The 25,810-nt window shown below is 36.2% G+C and overlaps 1 protein-coding gene across 2 annotated transcripts in view; it reads left to right on the top strand.

The window, feature by feature from the left end:
• The window catches only part of NBEA (neurobeachin), a 609,882-nt gene that overhangs the window by 302,414 nt on the left and 281,658 nt on the right, over window positions 1-25,810 (top strand). For both annotated transcript variants that reach the window (XM_024755508.1, XM_024755505.1), the window contains 2 exons: window positions 9,001-9,109; window positions 12,950-13,116. In XM_024755508.1, coding sequence (XP_024611276.1) covers window positions 9,001-9,109; window positions 12,950-13,116 — 276 coding nt within the window. The remainder of the gene's footprint in view (window positions 1-9,000; window positions 9,110-12,949; window positions 13,117-25,810) is intronic.

Below are 25,810 nucleotides of genomic sequence, written 5' to 3'. Positions count from 1 at the left end.
TAAAAAAAAAAAAAAAAAAAAAAAAAAAAAGAAGGTTATTTTGTTAGTTTTTCTTACTACATATAGTATATATTCAGAATTTTGCTGACTCCTATCTTTAGTTTGGTCCATTTCCTTTCAATTTAGACCTTTCTCTTTCATAAATTTGAACTGGGAGTTCCAGATTAAAAAAAAAATCATATTGAGATAGTTCGGATGTAGTTACAGTAAAGACACATTACTCAGTTTATCTGGCTTCTATTTGTTGATGCCGACTCTATACTAGGCACAAATTAGATTCTTTATATGCACTTTTATCCCATTTGCATGGACATACAACATGTTTCTTAACTTTTTCTGATAGTGTAAAATGAAACATACAAAGTATTTTCTCTTGGTTGTTAGAATATGTCTTTAATTTTCCTTGTGGGAATGAAGATAAAAATCTTTAAGTGGAAATTGTTATAAATGTTTATCCTACTTAACAGCTACATTCGTGAATATAATTCATCAATCATAGCCGGAGAAAGCAATTGTGCAGTTGTCTACAATTAACGACAAAAACAGTTGATGAATGTGCAGCTGAATTAAAGTACTCCCTAGGACAGGCTGACATTATAAACTGGATCATTTAAAGGAATCTAACAAAGGATCTTTATAATTAAAACAAAGCAAGGTTAATGGGATGTAAAATTGCCTATAATATCTTGGCAATAATAATTGGATTTTAAATTATTAAAATATGAATTGAACTATAAAGCAAATAAGAAAGACTTCCAAATTATAGAACTTGAGTGATCTTTTGAAATAAATTAATCATTTGCCTAAAATAAACCTCTATCACTCTTTTGGAAGCCTATAGGATATAATTAATGAATATTCATAACAAGCTGGAATGTATTCTTGTTTAGCACTGAATTTGACCTATGATTCACAAGATTCCAATTTTTTGTTTTGTTCTTTAAAATAAGGAAAAATATGTAACCTTGCATTTCTTATGTTTTGAAGCAGAGAAGCACATCGTATTCAAGTTTAATTACTTAGTGATTATATGGCCCAAATTTGAATATCCTCGTTAATTTAACAAATGCTATTCAGTAATTAAACCAATAAGCTTTGGTTTGCTTGAGTTTGTTTCATGTCCTTGATTTGGCAAAAACTGTGTTAAAAAAAAAAAGCACCTTTTAACACTGTAAGAAACTTTTTTCTTGGAGTTGAGAATCTGATTTAAAGTTGAACCAAGAAATCCTGGAAACTCCTGGAAAACAGAAGTTCCTCTATATTTTTTCATGTAGTACCTAATTTATTCTTTTTTCATACTACTATGTTATTCATTTTACACATGTAGTAAGTTATTAAACATATTGAGGTTTGCAAACGAGGTAAAAAAAAATCTGTGCATTTACAAAATTAATTGTATAGATCTTAAACAGTATTGCTAATTTATAGACTTAACTTTAGACATTGGTGATAAATAATATATTTACCTGAAACTAAGAGAAACAAATCCCATTTAATAATGGCTAGATTTCAAGTAAAAGTATTTCAAAATTAGTAATCATGTATTTTATTTGAATTGCATTTTTAACCATGTTTAAGATATATCTGCATATGTATATATATTGAGTTTTTTTTTCCTTCTGAGAACAACTTTAAATATACTTTCCTTCCAGGCACTATTATTTTAGCTTTGGTGAGAGTTAAGTAATATTTCATAAAACACTTATAGTTCTTTGTATTAAAAAAAACAAAAAAGGGAAAGGTACCCTGTTTTTGGCATAATCATTTCTGTGCCATATTTCTTCCTGTTTCTTATTTCTTAGAGACATAAAGTTTTGTTTTTGTTGTTGTCCTTAGCTTACATATTGCAAGCAAATGCCAGCCTAGATTCAAATGATACGTCTTTATTAGAAAACTTCGATTTAGTTTCTGTGCCCATTCTGACACAACCAGGATCACTTGGTAACAGAGGAGACTAGAGTTGGCCTTTGCATTTGTGGCTGGTATGTTGTTTAAAAAACAGACACAGGGAGAAGTGAACTACCTGGTTACAGGAGAGTCAATGCTGCCATAAAGATATAGTGTGTGTGGTCAGTCCAAGGATACACTAAAGGTGAGAGGTAAAAGAATAGAATGAGCAAGCCAGAGTACGGTCATGGGCTGAGCCATTAGTTTTAGTCTAGGAACTCTTCCCAAGGTGCCCAGGGAATTGAAGCATTGATTATAGGCGGATTAGTTTCCATGTTCGTAAAATGAGAACACACAGACAATTTATCTCTCTCAGTTGCTGTGTACAGACGAACATGTGAAAAAACAGAATACTTAATTTTATAACATGGCTGTTATGAAGAGTCACAGTCCAAGCTGGACAAGGATTAAGAAAAAGTTGTTATTTTCTAATTACCAAAAGTAGTGTAATACCTGTACAGGTATTCCTGAAGTTCTTAACACCTATGTAAATAATTATAATATATACAGAAAAACAAAGCAAAACTGAATACGTATAGAATACTCATTATATACTTTTAGCAATGATACAAATACATTTTACATCTGGTCTTCATCTCAAAGTAATTTGTAATTGAGAAGTTAGGTTTTACATGCACAAAAAATTAAACAGTTCAAAGTGTCATAGACAGTATATAACTAAGTGCAAAAAATTGATATAAAAATTGCATTGACTTAAGAAGAAGGACCTATTTCAGTGGACAGTAATGATTGGGGAAGGCTTCTTTTAGGAGACAGAACCGAAACAAGTATAGGCACACTGCGTGGGATCAAAAAAAGAAAAAAAAAAAAAAATCAACCCTAGCTTTTTTTGTGAAAATTAAGATTTAAAACAACAGAAAATGCTTTTATGTTCTTTATTATCTAATAAAGCAAATATGGGCATAATTCTATGTTAAAAGTTATAATCTGTCTTTGAGCTCTATATATTACTCTTTTTCTGAGCTCTATATTATTAATATTAAAAAAATTATAAATGTTTCCAGATTTTTAAATAGTCTATTAAACAACTCTAGCACAGGAAGAAATTGAAATTTGCTGATACAGCCAGCCTCTTCCTTGCAGTGTCACTAGAAACTCTATGCCTAATTCTTTTAAGGTTTTGAGGCCGGAGGAAGTGACACTGAGGTATTACATCTGCTCCTACACTGTGTGGCCCCTTTACTTCCAATCAGCGTCTGTTTTCTTGACTAAATAAATCAGGATCTAAAATTTAAGCTGTAATCTTACAGCTTGGGCATGCACTGTTTCTTCCAGTTTATAGGATATCTGAGACAGTGCACACCCATTTTCTAATCAGAAAACTAAAGCTCAGACACAAGGAAAATTTATTTGTCCAAGTTTATAACACTAAGAAGAGACAGAACTTAAATATAAACTAGTTCTGCCTTCTGTCCCCTCGCTCATCTAGAGATGATGAAAGACTAATTTGTCTGACCTCTCATATTGCCTTTCCTATTGACATTTTTTTTCTTTCAGTCAAATTACAGGAATTATTTATATTTAAAATTCAGGATCTCAGGGTTTCAGGTCGATGACAAGCAATTTAAATTATAACAAACTGCATACAATTAGAAACTTCCTAGGAAATCAGAACTTGCTACAATGATATCTGTCCCATTTGGAAGAGAATACTTTGTTTTGTCTCCTGACTTCTTTCCTGTATCCATGACAACTCTGTTTTAGGACAGGAATGAATATAATTGAACAAATTGTTTTCTTTTTCTATTTCCTTTGAAAAATAAACTTACAGTAGAAGATGAAGACCACTTCATTTACTTCCTGTCTTGTACAGATACTCTGAGGAAGAAAATGTTCCGTAATTCCCAAGTTATCTGATATTTTTATTTACCTCTTTTTTATGTGCTAAATGTATCATAGAATTTTATAGTGTTAATCTGCCTTAATCATTAAAGTTCTGTTTCTTCTTTGCCCCCCCTTCCCACATAACCTGCTCATGTATTCATTCAGTCATCTTTCCATTTAGTCATATGTTATTGGTGAGTCCATATTTCATGACATGTAAATGCAGATCATGGTGGAAACAGAGATAAATAGTGATTGTACCTCATTTAACGAACTTCACATTCTAAGAGAGAGAGACTTATTAAAAGGAAAAGAGAGGGGAAAAAATCCATAAGACAGTGTGATAAATATTATAACGCCCAGAACATTTGAGAAATTGGGAGATCTCTTACTCGTATTGAGAGGAGGGAATGACAAGAATTACAGGAAGAAGAAATGGCAGATATAGAAATCCTGAAATAGCATGAGTCATTAAAAGAACTAGGAAGGTTTTTCTAGAACATAGAAAAAGTATGCTAAAAAGGCAGTAGATAAGGTTACAGAAGTAGACTGATATCTATATATAATGTTTGGCTATTATCCTGTCTATTAAAAGTAGCCATTGAGGGCTTCCCTGATGGCACAGTGGTTGAGAGTCCGCCTGCTGGTGCAGGGGACATGGGTTCGCGCCCCAGTCCAGGAAGATCCCACATGCCGTGGAGCGGCTGGGCCCGTGAGCCATGGCCACTGAGCCTGCGCGTCTGGAGCCTGTGCAAAAAAGTAGCCATTGAAGAAATTTAAGTGTAAATAACAGTAATGGCAAAGCGAAAAATGTATCAGAAGGATGGAAGATTTGAGGGATGCAGATAAATTAGGAGGCTATTGTAATTGGATGAGAGATGATTAAGGCTTGAATTAAAACAATGTTAAAGTAATGAACAAACATTAAAGTATATTATGGAGGTAAAATTGACAAGACTGGTGATTAATTTAGTGTAGGATGATCTTAAAGTCACATTTCAGCAGATTGAAAAGTGAAGAAAGCTGTATGGGTAACTCAGTGATCTGAGGTTATCTTCTGCTACAGAACATTCACGTCCTACTTAGGATATACTCTTTGAGGCAACATGCATCTTATAAATGGTTTAGGCATGGTTTAGGCTTCTCCAGGGCCACATCTCCCCCCCTATAAATTGGTGTCTCAAGGAGTAGGAATGCCCTGGGGACATATGCCTAAAACAGCAATGCTGTTAGGATTTTAAATCTTTAGCCAGGAATTAAGTATAGAACCTTGCCTGAAACTTTCATGCTAAGCCAAGATCCTTAAGAGAGGCTGACATGGTTCTAGTGGGCTCTCCTTGGTATCAAGAGAAATAAAAGCAAATACTTATCCAAGTTAGGTCTGTTGGACTCCTGATTAAGACCAGAAATGAGGTAACAGTCAAAGAGTACTAAATATATGAGAATGAAAGCCACTATGTATGAGAATCAACAAGGAAGAAAACAAAAAATTTAGATCCCCAGGGACTACCAAGATTAGAATTGTGAAATACAGGAAATAAAATAGCACAAAATTGAATGAATACGAAGAGACCATCAAAATGAAGAGGAAGATTTGGAAAATCAAAAATTATAGAATTTAAAAATACAATTTGGAAAAAACTCCATGTATTAATGATTCTTCAGATTAGACAAAGATAAAGGGAACCAGTGACTTGGAACATACATTTTGAAATTTTTCCCAGAATGCAGAAAGAGAAAGAAATGAAAAATGAAGTGATGTTAAGAGGTATGGAGGTAAACTAAGAAAGTTTAGTTTACAAATCATCAGAATTGAAAAAGGAAAAAAATACAGAGTAGGGGAGATGGAATATTTTAAAAGATGATTGTTGTGAATTTTTAAGAACTGATTGAAAATAAGAATACAGTGACACAGAAGTCACAATGGACCTCAAGTAGGCTAAATAAAAAGAAACCCATGCTAGATACATGGTACTGAAACTGGACAATGCCCAAAATGAAGAGACAAAAGCACCCAGAAAGAAAGAACTGATCATCTACCAAAAGGGAAAATTAGAATAACAGCAACAGGGACTTCCCTGGTGGCACAGTGGTTAAGAATCTGCCTGCCAATGCAGGGGACATGGGTTCTAGCCCTGGTCTGGGAGGGTCCCACATACCGCGGAGCAACTAAGCCCATGTGCCACAACTACTGAACCTGCGCTCTAGAGCCCGTGAGCCACAACTGCTGAGCCCGTGTGCTGCAACTACTGAAGCTTGCATGCCTTAAGCCTGGGCTCTGCAGCAAGAGAAGCCACAGCAATGAGAAGCCCGCCCACTGCAGTGAAGAGTAGCCCCTGCTTGCCACAACTAGAGAAGCCTGCGCACAGCAACAAAGACCCAACGCAGCCAAAAACAAAGAAAGAAAGAAAGAATAACAGCAACAAAGAAAGCTAGAAGAAAGTAACATAATACTTTCAATGTGTGAAAAAAAAATTCTCAATAATTGTATATGCAACAAAAATATTTTCAAAAATTATTGGTGGGTGTGACGATAGAGTAATTTTGTGACATTTTAACTCACTCCGGTCCCAACCTTTGCTCCCCATTTCAAAGGAAGCCATAAAAATGCAGCACACATTATAAGCACTGTACCAGAGGGAGCATAATAGACCTCATTAGCAAAGAATGTAAATCACTTACTTGTTCTGATCTGTCTGGTGACTCCCTGGAAGAATGGCTTAAAAGATTTGTTTTATTTTACCTAACCTGGAAGTGGCCCGGAGTGAAAAAACAAACAAACAAACTGATTTCCTGAGGGCATTTGTTGAAGACATTTATAGGCTAATATCTTAGACCTCACTGCCACTGCCTGAGGTGATAGGCACGTCAGCTGCCTGAGGTGATAGATTAACAGTTGAGGCAAATGATAGACACACCAAAAAGCTTGGGAGGAGCAGCTGGGGAGTGAAATGTACACAAGGGCTTTGAAAAGCTCTGACATATTGCTGGAAATGTAAAAGGCCCTGCACACGCTTAAGGTTGTGTTCATGCTCTGGAAAGACCTGAGAAGGCCCCAAACTCTCATCTTTTGCTGATGCTGGGACTCTATGGAAGCAGGAAGTAAATGCAAAGGTAGAGTTGAAACCTGCCTGGCTGAGTGTTCAAGGGCTGTCCAAACACACACACGGCTGCTTGAGAAATTCTGGGAGATTTTTTTGGATTCAGGCATTTAAAGAAATCTCTGTCTAATCATTAGCTGACACTAACATAATGAAACAGAGACTTCAGTGACCACACATGACAAGGAATACACACTTAACAAAATTATTTTAGAAAAGTCAACTCAAGTTTCCTCAGAGGTCCAGATGTAGGAATGAGGAGGGAGACCCACGTCTTCACCTAGGATTATGTATTTCCTGAGCAATTACAGCAGGCAGATCAGGAATTGAGTGAAGGTGCTGGAAAGAGAATGGTTAAAGTGTGGACTGGGGGGGATCCTTCCTTGGGGGGGAAGGAGATAAATCTGAGCAGTGGTTGAAGGACTAAGAGAAGAGAGGGACCAAAGAAGTGGAAGTTGGAAGTGAGCTTATTTTTGCCCGGGGCCAGAGAGGGACGAGTGAAGGGGAGAGAAAGCACTTAGGCTAGGAGATTGTGACCAGAGAGTAGATTGTTGGTATAAAGATTTACGATGTGAAGCTGATTATGGCCAGTGAGGTGATTTCCTGAAGTGAGGTAGAATTGAAGATTCTAAAGGAATCTTAGATTTAGGGATTTTTGGTTCCCCGTTAAAAGGTCAGAGAATTGTGAGGTACTGTGGTGAATGGTTTCCCATGTGGCTAATGAGGTCACCCAGAATGACAATAAGTCAGATAAGAAGATGCATGGAAATAAAACATCATATATTAGTTGCTATATGACTCATAAGGGTCAGAGGTAGGAGGACAGACTTTTGGACAATTGATGCAATTTCTCTGGTGTGTCTGAGGCATGAGTCTCCCCCACTCCACCCCCTCCTCTGCCACCATGCCTATTGGCTTTGCCCATCCACTTGTTCTGTTCCTGAGAATAGTACCTATTAACCAGCCAGACACTGAGTCCCTCCTTTCCAGCTGTCTTCTGTTAATCTATTTAAATGTAATCTGCACTAATTTGCACATATTAGATTTTTTCCTGGCTTTCTTCAGCCTTCATGCACTAGACAAAGCCATTGAATGAAATACTCTAATCTCTCACATCTCTTTTCACTTTTGAAGACTATCTATAAGATATAGACCAATGATGTCATCAAAAGTTAATATTTGGAGTTTAGTCTTTCTTTAACTTCTTTTATTTTTCCAGCTGCCTCAGTGATTAAATTTAAGACTATCCATATGATTGTTTGCCCTCCAACATTATTTACATAGGAGTTTGAGCCTTTTTTCCCCAACTATTGTGGTTTCTAGCAGATTTCCCTAACCGTTGTGTCTTTGAATAATTTATGTTGTCGTTAACTTTCATGCTGAAGACTAGACCATATTCCCATTGGAATGTGCCTGTTTCCCTCTTATGTGATTGAAGAGAATACAGCTACATGTTTCCAAGTGATCTGTCTACCTGTCCTCCTGCTATGCAAGATTTTAGTGGTGCTTCCGTGATACTGCCAGGAAGTTCCCGCTGGTCCTAGAGTGACAGTCATAATTTAACCAAAATCTCATCGTGGAGTAACAAAATCTGTGTCAGAACACACATGGATTTTGGAAAGATTTCTACTGAGAACTATCTTGAATTGAGTGCTGCTTGGAACTCATTTCAAGGTAGTTCCATCTTAGAATTAAGAATCTGAGCATTTAAGTGAATTTTAGGTGTCAGTCCTATTGTCTGTATTAATTAAAGAAAGAATCCAGTCTATAGATTTCCTAACATATGGTCATCCAGTTTTGTGTGAAAATTTGCTTCCATGGCAGTGAATTTTGTTGTTCTAGCCATTTAAAAAAGTGTCAAAAATCCTTGGTTTTTAGTGCATCAAATAACTTAATTGAATTAACTGAATCATTTGTTCACAAGGCACACTATATTTAAGAGGCATTGCTGTAAAAATATAATAGCGTATTTCTTAATTATATTATTTAGCTTTATCTAAAATTTATGCATAGTTAATACTTGCAATACTGAAATTTGGTTATTGAAAAAAATTGGATTAAACAAAGCTATTAAGAATAATAATTCCAAAGGTGTTTTTCTTTTCAGATTGCTATGCCATGCTATGAAGGACCATATAGTTCGTGTTGCAAATGAAGCTGAGTTTATTTTGAATAGACAGAGAGCTGAGGATGTACATAAACATGCAGAGTTCGAGGTAAGGTTTGGGGATTGAGTTAAATTCTGCTTTTCTGTTATAAGTGAGTTGTCACCAATGGTAACCTTACATAAGGTTTTTTTTTTTTTTTAAGAGAAGAATTTCACTGAAGTCATTTCAGTAGTTTTTAAAAGCTTTAGTAAATGTCAAATACAGGGCACTTATTTCTTTTTACCTCATTTACAACATGAAGAGACCCGTCCTGCCCTGTTCCTAACCAGTTGGTGGACTGGAGTTGTTCTGACTTATTCTTAAAGGCAAATACAATTTTATAATGCAATTCCTTTAGTAATTTTTCAGCATAGTTTACACACCATTAGATATGGGTGTTACAATGGTTATATGGAGAAACAGTTTTACCATTCAGTAATTTATTATTTAATAATGTATCTATCTTTATTTAGAGTGGGCAAAGATTATTTTAGTTCATATTTTATATTTATAATTATATTTTAGTGACAAATGAAGCAATGCCATTATATATGATATAAATGTAGATCTGTATGTATCGATCTATATATGGAAATGTAATAGTTGAAAAATCCTCATAAGTACAATTAACTATCATTTGAGTAAAGAACAAATAGCTGTCATTTCTATTTTGTATGCAAAAACTAAAGGATGTTCCAGCACTATATATTACATACTAATAGTTTTTTAAGAACATTATTCTTATATTCCTAGCATGTCAATAATTATTTGACATTATTTGTATCGTCCTAATTCAATAACATTGGTTTCAGAAATATTGAGGTGACCTAGTGTTTGGCTTAGGTTGGACTTCAGTGGTCTTGAAAATAATATATAACTCCACCAATTTATTCTCCTAATACGACACGCGAACAAGTGTGGTGTGGCTGGAAGCCAGAGCCCACGGTTTCAGTTTTGATGAGGTTTTTATCTCAGTAAAGCAGCTCTCTTAGCCATGCAAGTTGATGTCCTAGGTCTAGTGATCTCTGACCTACCTAGGTAAAAAGCATGAGGCAGGGGGCTTCCCTGGTGGTGCAGTGGTTGAGAGTCTGCCGGTCGATGCAGGGGACGTGGGCTCGTGCCCCGGTCCGGGAAGATCCCACATGCCGTGGAGTGGCTGGGCCCGTGAGCCATGTACGCTGAGCCTGCACGTCCGGAGCCTGTGCTCCGCGACGGAAGAGGCCACAACAGTGAGAGGCCCACGTACAGCAAAAAAAAAAAAACAAAAACATGAGGCAGAAAAATAGCTGTTGTCACTTTAAAACCCATAACCTCTGCTTTATTTGTCAGATGAGACAGCACACACTTGTCATGTGGGATTACACAACCTTATTTTGCAAAAAACAAACAAACATTTTAAACTCTGGTAAAAGTCCATTGACAAGTGTTTGTCAAAATGAAGTTTTGTATCGCTTCAACCGTAAATAGCATCTGATATTTATAACATTGGGTATCATGCTGTAATTTGGATGACAAGAAAAGATTGAGTTCTTTGAATATAATATGTTTAGGTATAAGATATGTCAGAACTCTAGACAAAATAAGAATATTCAATTAACTTTTGACTTCTGTTAGTAAATAAGGCTTAGATTATTAACTGAATTCCCTGCAGAATCAGTTTTGAGTTGATCATATATCTACTAAGAAAATCAGGATATTTTGTGGGAATATAAGCAGATCAATATTTGTCATGTGAAAGCATTTAAAATAGATTTTCAAGCAGCTAGATATTAGTTACAAGCTCTAACATATATTTAACCAAGGTGATGTTAAGCTAAGGGAGGTGTTTCTCGACCTTTTTCTTTGTTGCTCCCCACAAGGAAAATTGTTAAATAGTTGTCATCCTAATCAGCCCCCACCTTGATTTATTGTATTATCATCAATATGCTGCATATCTGTTTGTGTACCGTATATGCATCTGTGCTTTATACATTAAAAGAGTAAGTTTTTTTTCACGCAACCCTAATACCAGTTTTTACCCCCTCGGGGATGAATGAGATCACTCTTGTTGATGATGCATGGCTAAGAGAGGTGTAGAGGCTATGAAGGGGATATGAAGACTCAGCGTTTTTAGATTGTGTACACATAAAATAAATTACTAATGTAAACCTAATTTTGAGAGTATTGTCATTGTTACTTAACGAATGTGCATTGTTTTTTAACCGAGATGTTTCGATTTGTTCTTTTTAGGTTAAAGCTGTATTAGTAAATGAATTGATTACGTGTACGTTTGTGTGTGTGTGGTTTACCAAACTTATATCACTTTTAAATTGTAAAAGATTTTGTAAAAGTCATAATGTTTTATACTAGGACTTTTTGAGGAATTTCTGTATCTCTCATATAGGCCTGTAATTAAGAGAAAAAATGTATTTAATTTGAGATGGGTACTTCACAGTTAATTTTTTTTGGTTAACCACTGTAATTGTTAAGGAAGAAAAATGAAAATTTAATTTTACTCTCCAAAGAGCTAATGAAATATTAACCTCATTATGGAGGCAGATCATTGTACTAATTGGTGATTCCCTGTACAAAAAGATAAATTGGAAAATGAATTAATCCTTCTTAGGTTACTGTAGGGTTATTTCTCTGGAAGAGATGACTTGTGGTAGTAGTCTCTATCAATAGATAATTGAAAGGAATATGTTCAGATACCTTACATGAAAGATTTTTACTTTGTAATGATGAATGTGAACTCATTATATGTATTTTTTTAGATGTACAAAACTTTTTTTGTAGTTATATGACTTGTATTACATACATGATAATGTTAAAATCTGCAGTCACTCTACCCTATACAAAAATTATTATACAAAACAAATCAAACTTATGGTTAAAGAGATATTCATGTTCATGTTTGTATTGAGCCTTTTTTTTTTTTGCGGTACGTGGGCCTCTCGCTGTTGTGGCCTCTCCCGTTGCGGAGCACAGGCTCCGGACGCACAGGCTCAGGCGGCCATGACTCACGGACCCAGCCGCTCCGTGACATGTGGGATCTTCCCGGACCGGGGCACAAACCCGTGTCTCCTGCATCGGCAGGCGGACTCTCAACCACTGCGCCATCAGGGAAGCCCTGTATTGAGCCTTTTTGATACACAATGAGATTGATTACCTGTGTTGCTAATACCAATGAACTTGAATACAGATAGCTGACAGGACAACTGATTATTAGGGAAGATAAGATTAAGGTAGTAGTTATCATGAGAAACTTTGAATACATTAGATTCTAGAGCTAGGAGACACTGTAGAGAAAATGTTGTTTTAGCCCTTCATTTTACAAATGTAAAACTTAATACAGTGAAAAAAACAGAATTCGCATAAAGTGTGAAATTAAATCCAGGTCTAAATTCCTAAACTACTGCTTTCTCTTCTACACCACATTGCCATTTACAAAGTGGAACACTATATATTAAGTGGCAAGTTTTTGATCTATATATAATTATCAGGAACGTAACTCTTATTTTAAGTGAGGTATATACTATATAGGTTAAAATAATAAGTAGGTTTACATTTTTAATAAATCATTTTGTTTTTAAAATGCTTATTTTTGGAATATGTTAAAATCAGAATTTCAGAATTGGAAGGAACCTTAAAAGTCATTAATTACTTGATTATATTACTTAATAATATTCAAATTACTTTACATATACTTTATGTATAAACACGAAGAAAGAACATATTTTTACCAGTTTGAAAGGTGATTATATATGTGTGTGTGTGTGTATATTTTAGAATAAACTTTCAAAAGATTACATTATCTGAGTTTTTTAAATTGAATCGGTAATTATTACCCTATAACTCAAGGTTAAGTATCATTTCTTTCTTACACACGGTAGTGGTTTATTATCATGCACTGTTTGTATTTCTTTGTAGTCGCAGTGTGCCCAATACGCTGCTGATAGAAGAGAGGAAGAAAAGATGTGTGACCATCTCATTAGTGCTGCGAAACATAGGGACCACGTGACTGCAAATCAGCTGAAACAGAAGATCCTTAACATTCTCACAAATAAGCATGGTGCTTGGGGAGCAGTTTCTCATAGGTGAGTTATAAAAAACTACAAGTAAACAGTAACTCATAGGTTAATTATAGTAGTTATAAGTAAAAAAAAAAACTATAAACTTAAAAGTTCCTTACAAAATATGGTTTTAAAGTGTAAAAAATGGCTTAATTTTTCTCCTGAAATCTTTAGTAATGACTCTTGAGAATGGTTTAAAAGAAAATCTAAACTTTTAAAAGTAATCTAGTGGAAATTTTTTCTAATTCATAATAATATGTAACATAATACAAAATTTGTTTAGGCAAGTATTTTAGACTACCATCTCTCATATATAACATGGGTGTTAGTTGTAAGAAGTGACTTGTTTTTAATCTTTTAGAGCCAACTCTTCAAATTATTAAATTTATATCATTCTTAATTTTTTTATGCACAAGTAATAATTAAGCATTCACTATGGAGAAGTAATACATTCTTTTAAAAATTTTTCTTCTATATTTCTCTATGGAGTCTTTCTTAGGAAAGGTTTCATCTCAAATTAGGGTATTTATGGTATTATAATAGAAACAAAACCAAAATTGGTTGTTTTTGCATTACAAGTGTTTTTCTTCCTGAAGTTTTGTGAGCATAAAATTGTTTCGTTTTGTTTTGTTGTCCTCTGCACAGTGCCTTCTAGAAACATAGTAGTGAAGCAGGTCACTATATTTAGATTGCTAATGTTCTTCATTTGTATGTCTTCATTTTATCTTATCTCATTGACTGTTTTTATTAAGTCTCTGTCTGGCAGAGTTTAGGGATTGGGTAAATGTGGACAAGACACTAAGAAAAATTCTGGTAGAAGTGATTCTGTTAGTTAGAGAAGAACATCTAGAATATGGCCAGGATAGTATTTGACAGACTGTCCTGGGGTCTCAAGTATAAGATAGATTTAAGAAAACTTTATTATTTGAATTTAAAGTAAAATTATAACATAATGTCTTTAAAAATAGTTAACACTCTCCTTAAAAAACTAAAAATAGAACTACCCCATGACCCAGCAATCCCATTACTGGGCATATACCTGGAGAAAAGCATAATTCAAAAAGAGTTATGTACCACAATGTTCATTGCAGCACTATTTACAATAGCCAGGACATGGAAGCAACCTATGTGTCCAATGACAGATGAAGAAACAAAATTGAGTTATTTGTAGTGAGGTGGATGGACCTAGAGTCTGTCATACAGAGTGAAGTAAATCAGAAAGAGAAAAACAAATACCGTATGCTAACACATATATATGGAATCTTAAAAAAAAAAAGGTTCTCAAGAACCTAGGGGCAGGACAGGAATAAAGATGCAGACGTAGAGAACGATGGACTTCAGGACATGGAGAGAGGGAAGGGTAAGCTGGGACGAAGTGAGAGAGTGACATGAACATATATACACTACCAAATGTAAGATAGAGAGCTGTTGGGAAGCTGCTGCATAGCACAGGGAGATCAGCTCAGTGCTTTGTGATCACCTAGAGGGGTGGGATAGGGAGAGTTGGAGGGAGATGCAAGAGGAAGGGAATATGGGGATTATATGTATATGTATAGCTGATTCACTTTGTGATACAGCAGGAACTAACACACCATTGTAAAGCAATTATACTCCAATAAAGATGTTTAAAAAAAGTAGTGGGGGCTTTTCTGGTGGCGCAGTGGTTGAGAGTCTGCTTGCCGATGCAAGGGACACGGGTTCGTGCCCCGGTCCGGGAGGATCCCACATGCCGCGGAGCGGCGGATCCCATGAGCCATGGCCGCTGAGCCTGCGCGTCCAGAGCCTGTGCTCCACGATGGGAGAGGCCACAGCAGTGAGAGGCCCGCGTATCGCAAAAAAAAAAAAAAAATAGTGAACACTCAATATTTGTTTCTTATAATAATAGCAATACCACCACATCTAACATTTATTAAATATTTATTGTGTGCTAGGCACCATACTAAGAACATTACATGGGTTATTTTGTTTAACATTCAGAACATCTCTATTAAGGTTGATACTGAAATTTTTTTTCATATTACAATGAAGAAATTGAAGATTTTAGAGGTTAAGTGAAACTTAGATAGTATCACACAACTTGTACAAATAGAAGCAGAGTGTGTCAATCAGGGTTCTCCAGAGAAACAGAAAAGAACCAATAAGATATATGTCAGACATAGATATAGATAAGATATAGCTATGGATATGAATATGGATATGGGAATAGATATATATAGATTTATTTTAAAGAATTGGCTCACATGCTTATGGAACCTGGCAAGTCTGAAATCTGTAGGGTGGGCTGGCAGGCTGGAAGCGTAGGCAGGATTTCTTTCTTGGGGCAGAAATCCTTCTTCTCCAAGAAGCCTCAGTCTTTTCTCTGAAGACCTTCAACTGATTAGATGAGCCTCACCCACATTATTGAGAATAATATCCTTTACTTAAAGTCAACTGATTATAGATGTTAATCACATCTACAAAATACCTTCACAGCGACATCTAGACTAGTATTTGATGAAACAGCTGAGCACATAGCCTAGCGAAGTTGACGCAGAATTTAACCTTAAGACAGTACAATAGCACGAGCATTTTGCCCTAGCTATAGACCTTGTCTCTCTTTTTGTGTCATCCGAATTGGATTTATCTACTCAGTTATATACAGTGAGGACTATAACATTATATTGCTAATAATTCAACTGGTATAATATAGGATATTACCTTAAATGTATAAAGCTGTACATGGTTTGGTTTTAATATTTCACCAGATAATTAAAATACAGCTAAAGGACAGAGACTTCCGTAGTGACAGCCATGTGGTAACGTGTCGAATGCATCCTCTGCTCAGCTTTCCCTTTATGGTAGCTCATTAGATAGACGGGAAGACTGGCAACAGGACCCCTCAGAAGAACAGGTATCCTTTGTCCTTTTCTGCACATTAACTCCCAGTGCTGATTAACTGAAAAACACACAATCTGTCTATTATCATCCTTTACTAAGTGGGACACTGAACTCTAATCTTTCTTAGTATTTACTTAATAAGGCTCAGTTGTTGGACTGCTTCTCCTTTTTGTCTTATTCACTCTCTAGGCAATTTTATCTAGTCTCATGGCTTAAAAAAATACCAATATGTTAGTAACTCCCAAATTCTCCAGGTCTCTCTCCCTTATGTCCAGACATGTATATCTTCCTACTTGGTATCTTCCATTCAGATATCTAGTTGTCATCTCACACTAACGATGATAGAACTGAGCTCCTGAGATTTTCTCCCAAACCAGTTCCTCTTGCAATCATCTCCTTCTTAGACATAGAGAACCCCAGTCTTGCAGTTGCCCAGGCCATAACTGTTGCTCTTATCCTTAACTACTCTTCACACCTCCCATATTGAGCCCTTCAGCAAATCTTACTGATTCTGCCGTAAAAAAAATCTAGCATTTGACTGCTTTTCACCATTATCTTTGGTATCGCCTTGGTCCACGACACCATCATTTCTCACTTGACTTATTGCAGCATTACTTTCAACAGTCTTCCTGCTTCTGCCCTTGTCCTCCTAAAGTCCATTCTCAGCATAGCAGTGTGGGTGATTCTTACTAAAATGTAGAACCCTTTGCTCCTCTGCTCAGGAACCTCCAGAATTATACTGTGCAAGAAGGTAACCACTAGTCAGATGTGGCTATACAAATTTACTTAATAAAAAAATTAATTTAATTTAAAATTTAGTGCCATAGCTGCACTAACCACATCCAAGTACTCAATAGCTGCGTATGTCTCGTGGTTCCCATATTAGACACCACAGAACATTTCTATCATTGCACAAAATTCTACTGGACAGTGCTACTCCAGAGACTTCCCATGTCACTGAAAGAAAAAACCTGCAAGGACAAAGAAATGTAGAATGGTCAGAGAAGTCCATTCTGATGAGGAACCATTTGAACAAAGAGCTGTCTGAGCATTTCAAGCAGAGAGAACAGCATACAAAAGAAGGAAGTGCTTGGCCTGTGCATAAAGTAGTCAGAGGCCAGTATGGCTGCAATGGAGCGAGCCATGGGGAGGGAAGGTACTGTCATCTGGCCTCATTAGCTCTTTGACCTGCTTCTCCTACTACTCTCCCCTTGTACTTTTTGTCAGTCACTGTAGCTTCCTGCTGTTCTTCAAGTTTGCAGGATATGCTTGCTCTGTTTGGAATGCTTTCTTACAAAAAACCCATGTGGCTAGCTAGCTCTCCTGCTTTGTTCCAGCTTTAATTCAAATGTACTTTCTCAAAAAAGTCTTCTGTAGCCACCCTGTCTAAAATTCTCCTTCTTCCTCCAAATATTTAGTACTACATTCCTCTGCTTTATTTTTCCTTTTTCAAAATTTTATTACTAACATACCGTATATTTTACTTATTTAGCAGTTGTGTTGTTTGGTTTACCACTAGAATGCAAGCTCTGTAATGGAAGGGATTTTTATCTCTTCTGTCCACAGTGTTATCCCTAGCACCTAGAATAATGCCTGATGCACAGCAGGTGCTAAATAAATGTTTGTTGAATAAATTAATAAATGAACGCTTGGTATATATCCTTTGATACAGTGATGCTACTGGTAATGGAATGGAAAAACAACTTAGTCTATTGTCTGTGACACTTTTTTATTTTAAATGGAATAATTTTATTAAATGACAAAAAGTACTTACCCCTGCATGAAATGACCGCTCAACCTCATCTAGAAAACAGGATGAACAGTTCCTACTTCATTGGGTTATTTTAATGGTAAAATGAAATGTTATGTGCAAAATGCTTAGCACAATGTATGGCACGTAGTAGATGTCTCGTATTTGTTAGTCACTTTTTATGTTCGGCAGCTCTTTACAAAGAGCCTTTTCTTAAAAGACTTAATTTTTTTAGAGTAGCTTTAGGATTAAAACAAAATTGAGGGCTTCCCTGGTGGCACAGTGGTTGAGAGTCAGCCTGCCGATGCAGGGGACACGGGTTCGTGCCCCGGTCCGGGAAGATCCCACATGCCGCAGAGCGGCTGGGCCCGTGAGCCATGGCTGCTGAGCCTGTGCGTTCAGAGCCTGTGCTCCGTAACGGGAGAGGCCACAACAGTGAGAGGCCCGTGTACCAAAAAAAAAAAAAAAACAAAATTGAGTGAAAGGTACAGAGATTTCCCATATACCCCCTCCCCCATACATGCGAAGTTTCCCCCCATCAATGTCTCCCACCGGAACGGTTCGTTAGGGATGAATCATAATCACCCAAAAGTGTAATCACTCAAAGTTCATAGTCCATCTTAAGGTTCACTCTTGGTTTTGTATATTCTGTGGATTTAGACAAATGTCTGATGACATATATCCATCATTATAATATCATACAGGGTAGTTTCACTGTCCTAAAAATCCTCTTTGCTCTGCGTATTCATCTTTCCTCTCACCCCATCCCTGGCAATCACTGATCTTTTTATTGTCTCCATAGTTTACCTTTGCCAGAATGTCATATAGTTGGAGTCATATAGTATGTATCCCCTTCAGATTAGTTTCTTTCACGTAGTCATGTGCCAGTTTCTTCATGGCTTGTTAGCTCATTTCTTTTAGTGCTGCATAATATGCTGGTGTCTGGATGTATCACAGTTTATCCATTCACCTACTGAGAGGCTTCTTGGTTGCTTCCACATTTTGGCAGTAACGAACAAAGCTGCTGTAAACATCCATATGCAGGTTTCTGTGTGGACATAAGTTTTCAACTCCTTTGGGTAGATACCAAGGAGCGCAACTGCTGGCTTATATGGTAAGAGTATGTTTATTTTATGACAAACCACCAAACTGTCTTCAAGGTGGCTGCAAGGTTTTGCATTCCCACCAGCAGTGAATGAGAGTTGCTGTTGTTCTACATCCTCACCAACATTTGCTGTTATTGGGGTTCCAGATTTGGGGCATTCTCGTAGGTGTGTTGTGGTATCTAGTTGTTTTAATTTACATTTCCCACAATGTGGAATATATTTGCTATGCTTATATCATCTGTATATCTTCTTTGGTAAGGTGTCTGTTAAGGTCTTTGGTCCATTTTTTAACCAGATTGGTGGTTTTCTTATTGTTGAGTTTTAAGTTTTCTTTAATAGTCCTTTATGTCAGCAGTCCCCAACCTTTGTGGCACCAGGGACCAGTGTCGTTCGGGGGGGGGGATGGTTCAGGCAGTGATGCGAGTGACGGGGAGCTGCAGATGAAGCTTTCTCACTTGCCCACCGCTCATCTCCTGCTGTGCGATCCCGTTCCTAACAGGCCGCAGACCAATACTGGTCCACAGCCTGGGGGTTGGGGACCCCTGCTTTATGTCATGTGTCTTTTGCACATATTTTCTCCCAAACTGTGACTTGTCTCTTCATTCTCTTTACAGTGTCTTTTGTAGAGCAGAAGCTTTCAATTTTAATGCAGTCCAGCTTATCTGTTATTTCTTTCATGGATTATATCTTCAGTGTTCTAGATTTTCTCCTATGTTATCTCTAGGAGTTGCATTTTACATTTAGCTCAGTGATTCATTTTGAGTTAAGTTTTGTGAAGGGTGTAACATCTGTGTCTCGATTTATTTTTTTGCATGTGGATGTCCAGTCGTACCAAAACCATTTGTTAAAAAGACTGTCTTTGCTCTGTTGTATTGCCTTTGCTCCTTTGTCAAAGATCAGTTAACTATATTTATAGGAGTCTATTTCTGGGCTCTCTGTTCTGTTCCATTGACCTATTTATCTGTTCTTTCACCCATACCACATTGTCCTGGTTACTGTAGCTTTATAGTAGTTCTTGAAGTCAAGTAGCATTAGTCCTCCAGCTTTGTTCTTCTCCTTACAAAGAGTCTTTTAAAGTAGTTTCCCATGCCACTTAGTCACCCTCTAACTTGAAATATACAGTTATAATTTATTTATTTTATTCATTTAATGAACAGATAGCTCTTTAGCTCCTATATGTGATAGGATAGTGGTGAGCAAAACTGACTTGTTCCCTGCCCTAACATAACTAAAGTATAGTCTAGTAGAAGAGGCTGATGCTAAACAAATAATTATAGAGATAAAAGATGCTAATGACAAACTTTGGCAAATGCTAGGAAAGAAAATATAGGGTACTGTGAAAGAGAGAGTATAGCAGAGGATCTTTATTTTAGATTAGGGATTCAGGGAAGACTTTTGAAGAAGGTCGGTTTAAGCTGAGTGCTGAAGGGATGAGAAGGGGATCGTCAGCAAAGGGTAGGGTGTAGAACATTAAGGAGAGAAATATTACAAAGACTCAGAGTGTAGAAATAATAAAGTGAACAGAAAGGGGGCTACTATGCCTAGAGCTTAGTGAGCAATGGGGATAGTGGCTTGAGATGAGTCTGGAGAACATATGAGCCAGATGATTTAAAGCCTTGTAGATCATGTTAAGGATTTGTGACTTTATCCTAAGTGGCATGGAACACAGTGAAGGGTTTTGAGTGGAAGAGTAACATGATCTGATTTATGTTTAGAAAGATTAGTCTGGCTGCTTTATGAAGACATATGCTGGAAGAAATAGGCAAGTACGGTCACCCAGTTTATAGCCGAGTTCACATGTCGCCCTTGCTATAGCATTTCCTGGGTTCTCTATCTTTCCTAAGCCTGCCTCCTCATATTTTGTTGTTATTGTCTGTATTGCAATTATCTATAATATATCACTTAATATTTTATAGCAATGTGATGTGCCTGTCTCTTCCAATAGACTTGTAGCTTCCTAAGTGGAGGGATTGAATAGTACTTATATTTACACCCTTGTTCTTAAATATATGTTAAATCTGAAGGAATTTCATCTCTATCATGTTCTACTTCCTGTTTTACAAAAAAATGCTTAATTTTAACATACAATTCTTTTTAATTTTATCTTTTGACTCAATGATGCTGCTGGCTCTAACATATTTTAGCTTTTGAATTAATATGTTATTGATCTATATTTCTTCTCTGAGGAAAAACTAGAGCGTGTGGGGCACGAACCCGTGTCCCCTGCATTGGCAGGCAGACTCAACCACTGCGCCACCAGGGAAGCCCTGATAGCTTTTTAAAAATGCATATTCAAGAATTAATTCTGTTACATAATACTTAGTATTTACAAACAGTTTTCCCTTATTTATTTTATGCTTTTGGATCATACTTCCTATGTCTTAAACTACATAATGCAAATTTTAAAATGGGCAAAGGACCTGAATAGACATTTTTCCAAAGAAGATATACAAATGGTTAACAGGTACATGAAAATGTGCTCAGCATCACTAATCATTAGGGAAATGCAAATCAAAGCCACAATGATGTATCACCTCACATCTGTCTGAATGGCTATCATCAAAATGATAAGAGATAACAAATGCTGGAGAGGACAGGTAGAAAAGAGAAACCTTGTTCAATGCTGGTGGCAATGTAAATTGGTGCAGTCACTATGGAAAATGCTATGGAGGTTGCTAAAAAAATTAAAAATAGAACTATCATATGATCCAGCAATTCCACTTCTGGGAATATATCTGGAGGAAACAAAAATACTATGTTTAAGAGATATTTGCACCACCATGTTCATAGCAGTACTATTTACAATTGTCAAGACGTGGAAACAACCTAAGTGTCCATCAGTGGATGAATGGACAAAGAAGTTGTGGTATACACATATACAATGGACTATTATTCAGACATTACAAAACAAGGAAATCCTGCCATTTGCAATAATGTGGATGGACCTAATACTATGCTGAGTGAAATAAGTCAGACAGCGAAACACAAATACTGTTTGATCTCATTTGTATGTGAACCCAGAAAAAAAAGAAAAAAAACAAATTCATAGAGAAAGAGATCAGACTTGTGGTTACCAGAAACAGGGTTTGAGGGCAGAGGGAATTGGATGAAGGCAGTCAAAAAGTACAAACTTCCAGTTATAAGATAAATAAGTACTAGGAATGTAATGTACAATATGATGACTATGTTAAGACTGCTGTGTGGTATATGGGACAGTTAAGAGAGTAGATCCTAGGAGCTCTTGTCACAAGGAAAAGAAAAACTTTTTTTTCCATTTTCTTTTTTTTGCTTTTTGTATCTAAGATGATGCATGTTAACTCATTGTGGTACCATTTCATGATATATGTAAGTCAGGCTTCCCTGGTGGCGCAGTGGTTGAGAGTCCGCCTGCCGATGCAGGGGACGCGGGTTCGTGCCCCGGTCTGGGAAGATCCCACATGCCGCGGAGCGGCTGGGCCCGTGAGCCATGGCCGCTGAGCCTGCGCGTCCGGAGCCTGTGCTCCGCAACGGGAGAGGCCACAACAGTGAGAGGCCCGCGTACCGCAAAACAAAACAAAACAAAATCAAAAATATAATATATGCAAGTCAAATAATTATGCCATACACCTTGAACTTACACAGTGCTGTTTGTCAGTTATTGATATATCTCAATAAAACTGGGGGGGAAAAATACTTCATAAGCCATAACAACTTAAATTAAAATCAGGAGATTGTCAGAACTTCCCTGTTGGTCCAGTGGTTAAGACTCTGTGCTTCCATCGCAGGGGGCATGGGTTCGATCCCTGGTTGGGAACTAAGATCCCACACGCTGTGTGACTCAGCCAAACAGATTAAAAACAAAAAATGAGGATGTACTAGGCCCTTGAGTAAAAAAATACCCACACAACACACGCGCACATACACACGGTCACAATTTTTAGTGTGCATTTTCATATAAGCATTACTATTGAGATTTTGTTTTCATTAGGATGTTGGTAGAAACTCATATTTATTTAGTGCAGCTATGTATCGGCAGTAACTTTGCTGTTACTTTGCATCTAATGCGTTATTTTCATTCTAACAACACTGTAAGATAGATATTATTTTTCCCATTTTGCAGCTAAGAAATGTGTCTCAAAGAGAAGTTGAATAGCTTTCCCAGTGTTACATAGCTAAATAGTAGGGACAGGATTTGAATCTAGATCTGCCTAACCCTAAAGCCCATGGTCATTCCAATGATGAAATTAATTACTAGTTATTAGTTATAAATATTATCAGTTGGAATAATGAAATAAAGAGAACTTAAACAGGAATAAGACTCAAACCTCTGAGGTTTTAGAAAATATTTTTAATGTTTTACGAGTTCAAGACCCGAACCGAATTAACACTGGAACTTCTACCCACAGAGGTCAAGATATCACCTGCAGTCTGAACCTAAGAGGGTTGATTGGCCGGAAAAACAAAAACAGACAGACAGACGTTCTCCATAGGAGATTAGCAGGATGCAATTCAAAGTTATTTAATATACAAAGAACCAGGAAAATCTTGACGTTTCTTAAGGAAAGACAGTTAACAGATACCAATTCCAATTCCCAGAGGTTGGAACTATCAGATAAAGATTTAAAAATAGCTGTTATGACCATCTTTCATGAAGTAAAGGTAAATATTATTTAAATGAATGGAATGATAGAAGATCTCAGCAGAGTAATAGAAAGTATAAAAAAGAACCAGATGAAAATGAAAAATATATCTGAATAAAAAGTAAGTAAATAAAAATAAAAAATTTTAATGTAATATCTGAAATTTAAAAAATACACAGACTGGAAAAAGTATTTGCAAGTCACACATCTTACAAAGGACTTATAAAAGTATACAGGTATAAGTATCTATATTTATACAAGTATAAAATTATACAAAGGACTTACAAATATATATATATATATACACACACACATATATAGGTATATATGTGTATGTATAAAGGACTTTCAGAACTTATTAAGAAGACTAACGTTGCAATAAAAAAGCGAGCAAACATTTGAACAGACACTTCACCACAGACAGTATACAGATGGCATAAGCATATGGAAAGATACTCAATATCCCCAGCTCTTAAGGAAATTAAAATTAAAACAACAATCATATACCACTACCATTAGAATGAATAAAATTAAAACAAAACAAAAACCTGGTACTGCAAGAGCTGGCAAAGATGTGAAGCAACTGGAGCTCTCATACATTGCTGGTGGAGATATAAAAGGTCCAGAATCTTTGGAAAGTGGTTTGGCGGTTTCTTATACAGTTTAACGTACACTTACCATATGACACAGCAATCCGCCTACTCCTAAGTATTTACCCCAAGAGAAATGAAGATTTACATTCACACAGAAACATGTACATGAATGTTTATAGCAGCTCTATTAATAATTGCCAACAATTGAAAACAGCCCAGGTGTTCTTCAGCTGATGAATGGATAAGGACCTGTGGCACATCCATATTCTGGAATGCTACTCGGCATTGGTAAGGAATGGACTGTTGATAATGCAGCAATCTGAAGGCATCTCAGATGCTTTCTGCTGAATAAAAGAAGGCAGAACACATTGTTTAATTCCATTGATACATTCTGGAAAAAGCAAAACCTTAGGCAAATAAAACACATTGGTGGTTTCCAGGGGTTAACAGTGGGGGGAGGATTTGACTAGAAAGGGCTAACGTGAGGGAGCTTTGGGGGGCGATAATTAAACTATTCTGTATCTTGATTGTGGTAGTGGTTTCACGATTCTATGCTTTTGTCAAAATTTATAGAACTGTACACCCAAAAGACTGAATTTTACTGTACCTAAGTTAATAAATTTTTAAAAACTTAAAGGCCCCATATTTATAGATGATTCTTGAGCTGTGAATACTAATATTTAACAAACTATATTATATTTTTAATATAGAGAATTGCAATCATATTATTTATTTATTGTTTAAAAGTTAAGTAACAAGTCAGATTATCTCAGTTATATCCATGCCAACACAGGTATATCGGAACAAAATTGGATTTCCCTACAACTAATACATATAAGTGAATTAATTTTTACTAGATGTATTTTTTTTAATTATACAGTTTTTTAAGTCCTTATGTATATGTACTAAATATACTGTTCTCTAATAAAGATTATGAAGTACTCAGAAGGGAAAAAAAGAAAATTTTTCCAACAATTTTCAAGTAGTTTAAAATGTCAAGATTTAAATGAGGAGTGTGCTCTATAGTCAATGAAAGTTGTTGTTACAAGTTGTGTTGCCAAGATATTAGTAGGTACTGGGTTAGACTAAACAATCTACTAATTGTGAGCTCATTAACACTGTGAGATCTTAGACATGGCCAAAATATATATTTCCAATCCCCAACAAATTTTATCTCTCCTATGTCAGCAGTACATCTATATGCTTTCTTCTTCCAAGCACTGAAAATGGTTAGAATATGGATTCTTCCAGGGTTGTATATTGCTGGGTAGTTTCATCAAGGCAAAGGAGCAGGAATATTAAGATACAAGTAAGAAAATGGTTGAAGTGATAGAGTGGTAAGTGATAGACAATCTAGGATAGTTAAGGAAGAGAAGTAAAGAAAGAAGGGGATTGAAACACAGAAAATAATGGAGTCAAGAAAACAAGAGTTGATGAACTGAACTTGGGAAGCCCTAGGATGTTTGAATTTAAGACTTATGAAATACATCAATAAAAGGTTAACAAATCTAGAATGTGGTCATGAAAATAGTCAAGCGGAGTTGAGTTGAAAATCATAGTAATGAGGAGGTCAATAAACTGAAAGGATGGAATCTTGCATGTGACACTTAATGTTGAATTACCCAAGATAATTCCAGTATTTGGGATGGAAAGGAAGATTGTGAGCATCTTCTAAGTCTTCAGTAAATAAAAGGAAAAGCCTGAGAGGCTGATAGAGTACTCCAAATGGGGAAGGGACCAAGGTGGTATTACCACATTCCGCAAAGGTCTTAA

Source organism: Neophocaena asiaeorientalis, unplaced genomic scaffold (assembly GCF_003031525.2).
Source record: "Neophocaena asiaeorientalis asiaeorientalis breed wild unplaced genomic scaffold, Neophocaena_asiaeorientalis_V1.1 scaffold59, whole genome shotgun sequence".
In the NCBI taxonomy this organism is placed as follows: Eukaryota; Metazoa; Chordata; class Mammalia; order Artiodactyla; family Phocoenidae; genus Neophocaena; species Neophocaena asiaeorientalis.
The sequence above is the reverse complement of the archived record's forward strand: the minus strand, read 5'-3'. Positions and strand labels throughout refer to the sequence as shown.